Source organism: Ailuropoda melanoleuca, chromosome 10 (assembly GCF_002007445.2).
Source record: "Ailuropoda melanoleuca isolate Jingjing chromosome 10, ASM200744v2, whole genome shotgun sequence".
NCBI classification, from domain to species: domain Eukaryota; kingdom Metazoa; phylum Chordata; class Mammalia; order Carnivora; family Ursidae; genus Ailuropoda; species Ailuropoda melanoleuca.
The window spans coordinates 79219734-79224040 of NC_048227.1; the positions used below are offsets into that span (position 1 = coordinate 79219734).

General features: G+C 40.3%; 1 protein-coding gene across 1 annotated transcript; it reads right to left on the bottom strand.

Moving 5' to 3' along the window:
- Positions 1-1372: 1372 nt before the first annotated feature.
- TAAR5 (trace amine associated receptor 5) lies at positions 1373-2386 on the bottom strand. Its single transcript, XM_002923033.4, has one exon. It carries the CDS (start codon positions 2384-2386, stop codon positions 1373-1375), a length of 1014 nt encoding a protein of 337 aa, XP_002923079.2.
- Positions 2387-4307: the final 1921 nt, after the last annotated feature.

The window sequence follows — 4307 nt, forward strand, 5'->3', positions numbered from 1 at the left end:
TCAACTATGTGATAATACTTGAGTTAATTAGAAAAGAAAGAATAATTACTTCCAAAGAAAAATGAGGCATTAAAAAATACATTGAAAAATATGTCTATAATAAATGATTTTTAATTAAGAAAAAAATAAAGTCAATAGAAGTTATCTTTCTAACCAGAAAGAAAGAATTGGAGTGAAATAAATTCATTTCAGCTAACTTCAATGACAAGCTAAAACATTACTTCTGTATTTATGGAGATTGGTTTATGTTTATATCTATGTTACATCTATCTATATATTTGTCCTTCAGAGACCTCAAATTAATTTACAAATAAGTTTTCCAAATAAGCGATTTTTAATTTGAAAAATATTCAGTAAGAAATGTAGGAGTTACTAGAGAGCTGTTAGAAAAGATTTAGGAAGAAGACAGAAGCAAAATGTACATAAAAGATGTCAGTACCTTTACTAGTACTAGCTTGTAAGAAACACTTGGTTCAATGGTGAGCAAGCATGTGGCATATGTACTTGTTTTTCCAAAGAAAATCATATACTTGTGTCCCTGGAAAGATAGTAGGTCTAACTTTTGTGATTTTTTTTTTTTAAAGGAAGAAATATTACAATGGCAAGATGTGGATCATTATCACTTTACAAAATATTTCACTATTTCCAAGTTTCAATTATTAAAGGAAAGGGAGGAGATATTCCTTTAATAATATAATACATTTACTCAGTAATCATTGAAATGGATGAATCCAGCTTACAATCCTGTTTAGTGGTGGGGTTCCAAGAAGACAGGGATTCTAAAGGGAACATTTTGAAAAAGAAACAATCCAAACACTTGACTATAATTATGAAAGTAATGTGAAATTAAGATACAAACAATATTTCCAAAAGTTAAATCATACAATGTTTGAGCTTCAGGAGACCTTAGAGGACAAACAGTATGAAACCCTGATTTTCTAGCTGAAACTCTGTGAGATAGGAAGGACTGCAAAGATTGCCAAAATAGTCTCACCCAGCACTGCCAGGTGGCAGAAGCAGGATGAGAACTCAGAAATCCCAACCTCGTGCTCTTTTCCCTCCACCTCTGTATCTCCCCTGTCTCAAGGAAGTAATAAACAAGGAACCCAATATTTTCACAGAATTTCAACTTATCCAACAAATATTTAGTTGACGTCATTCTCTCCTTTTCCTACGTTCTACTACAGAAACATTGAGTAAAGAGAGGGCTGTATTTCTTTCTGAATTAAGAAGTTGTTTTTTTTCCCACCACTTAAACCATGGTGCCCTAAAAAGCATGCCCACAAACTCATGACGCCACACAGCCCACTGCCACAGCACCACTTATTCCTCCTGCAAGGACCCACCCCTTGCCTGCATTCAGTTGAAAAAGTCATTCTTGGTACAAATCAATAGTGCGTGTCCGAGATGAGAAGATCTCCCGACTCAGGCAGAGTTTCAGTGCCTTTCTGAACCATCGGTAGGAAAAGACATAGATGATAGGGTTGCAGGCTGAGTTGAAGTAAGCAAACCAGATAAAAATGTCGAAGACCAGTGGCGGCGTGATGAAGTTCAGGAGGCTGTCAACCAGCGTGTCCACAGTGAAGGGAAGCCAGCACAACAGGAAAATGCCCACCGCGATGCCCAGGGTCTTGGCTGCTTTTCTTTCACGTTTGGCAGCCCCGGCCAGGTTTTTGCTCAAGGTGTTGATCTGCTGAGCCTGCCTTGTGGCAACCACACAAATCTTCACATACAAGCTGATCATGATGAGGCAGGGGAAGAAGAACATAGGAAAGTTGAGCCAGCCCCAAAACTTATTGAACAGCAGCTGGCAACTGCCCACGCAAGGCATCTCTTCCAGCCCCTGACGGAGCCCATTGTCCACCACATCTGTGTAGAGGAAGAAGGCGGTGTAAGCCGCCGGAATCCCCCACCCTGCCAGGATGTACCTGAAGGCCACCCTGACCGTGAACTTGGAGGGATAGATCAGGGGCTCGCAGATGGCACAGTGGCGGTCAATGGAAATGAAACAGAGATGGAAAATGGAGGTGAGGCAGAAGAGAGTGTCCAGGTAAGTATGCAGGCGACAGAGGAAGTCTCCAAAGAACCAGCAGCTCTCCACCGAGCGAACGGCGCTGAGGGGCAGCACTAGCAGACCCAGAAATGTGTCAGCCAGGGCCAGGGAAAGTAACAAGAAGTTGGTGGGAGTGTGAAGCACTTTGAAGTAAGACACAGCAAACACCACAAACAAATTTCCTAGGACCGTAATCAGCATGCCCACTGTGCAGGCCAGGTAGATGGCCAACTGAATGTCCAGCGGATGGACTGTCCTGGGGCAAGACCCATTCACCTGGTAGCAGAATACTGGGGGGTGTTCTTCAGCACCTTGGTTGAGGACAGTGCTCATTTATGGTTTCTACTCTTCCTCTCTTTCTGGGAACTGGCCACCTGTCTCACCCCCCCCCAAAAAAAGAGAGAGAGAGAGAGAGGAGAAATTGAAGGGCAGTTTGGAACCTGGTACAATTTCCTTGGGTACTGACTCAAATGTGCTCCGAAAATCAAAGCAGCATGGGATTGAAGGTCTCGTAAGAGTCACTTCTCTGCTAGCTCTGTTTTGTCTGACTGGGCACTTTTGAAATTAGCGTAGACTGTATCTTTAAGGAAAAGAGGAATGTAAGCTAAATGTTCCCGCAAAGACAAAGCAGGCTATGTCAAAGTAGTAGGGGGGTCTCTACCAGTTTTGATAAGTTTACCTACTGTCAAATGTAAAGTGAGATTTCAAGTTACAAGTCTGAACCAAGGCAAGAGTTCATTCTTTGTAGCAAATCATGACTTGGGGGAAGGAGTAACTTCCGGCTCCTCCCTTCAAGAATTGAATAAATTGACAGTAAAATCAACAGCTTAAGCTCGTTAATTACCTGTCAACTCTTCCCAAGAAAATATTCAAAATACAAATAATTAAAAGAGTAGAGAATGACCCAATTTCAGTTTTGCCTGTTGCACAATTTCTAAAGAGAACACACATTGTTTATACATCTCCAAAGAACTATCTGATCTGAAAAAATATTTTATCTATCTTAACACTAGCCTGTGAAATTTTAGACAAGTTCTAATAAATTGAGTTCAACATTTCTAAGCTACTTACATAGGTAGGAATCAGAATCACTTCATCAGAAGAAGTCCTTCTTGTAACGGGTGAACGTAGGTATGTGGAATTCTCTCCCATCAGCACAGGTGACAGATGTGCAATCAGATAATGATTTTATACTCCAAATAGAAACTAGCCCTCAGTGTGGTATGTCATGCAAACGAGGGCTAGAGGAGCACCAAGGGACCTAGTTTGCACTATTCACAAGTCTCGGTAGTTTGAGTCTCCGACTCGGGACAGGATCATTTATCCTGCCAATTAATTACAGATGAAAATTGAAGACACTGGTTTTATATGTTCTTTAGTTTTATTTTTAGTGAGTTTCATATATCTTTTCTGCTTTAGGATTATTCGTGTACATTTCTTTCAACAAAATAGTTGAGAATTGATCATAAGCCCCCACACTGGATTCATCATGATTTTTTTTTTTTTAGCTCTATGCTTTATGTCACTTAAAGAAATCACAATAGATGAAACAGTGCCCTGAACACAGCAGAGTTATATTCTGGTTTTGTTACTGCCTACGTCATCACTTATCCTCCTCATCACTCTGTCTCCCTAATTGGTAAGAGTACCTACAATTAGACTTATATGTCCCTGCTTCACATGGATATTATCAAGGAAAATAATACATTCAATCATATCCTGCTCTCTCTGATTCTTGGACCAAACCTCCAGAGGATGGAATGCCTCTTTATGGCCTTGGAGAGATCATTGCACAATATAAGTCAAACTGATGTTGCAAAAATGACATAATTCTAAAGGTGGCAAAAAATTATATCTGCCAGCGGGGCCTTTCGTAGAAGGTGTAGAGATCAAAAAGAAGGAAGGAAAAAAATGGGGAAAAAAAATGGAGGAAGTTGGTAGGCATCTCCACCTTCTCTACAAAGCCTGGGCTAAATCCAATAGTGACTGCTAGAAACTTGCCTTGTATCAAGTCCGTGTGTATGGAAATAGATTTTGGATCCAGAAATTGATAATCAGACTGGGAAGGATCCTACAAACCATGACACCCCTCGGTTTGTAAATCATAGTCCTTCTGCAATCAGCCAGGAAGTCCTATGGCTCGAAGTTTAATCTGACCAAGAGTCTGTGAAAAATAGAGACAAATGTCTTATAAATAAAATAAGGCCTGAGCGAGGAAATTCTCAAAAAATGTTTTGTGCTTTGTTTGTTTGTT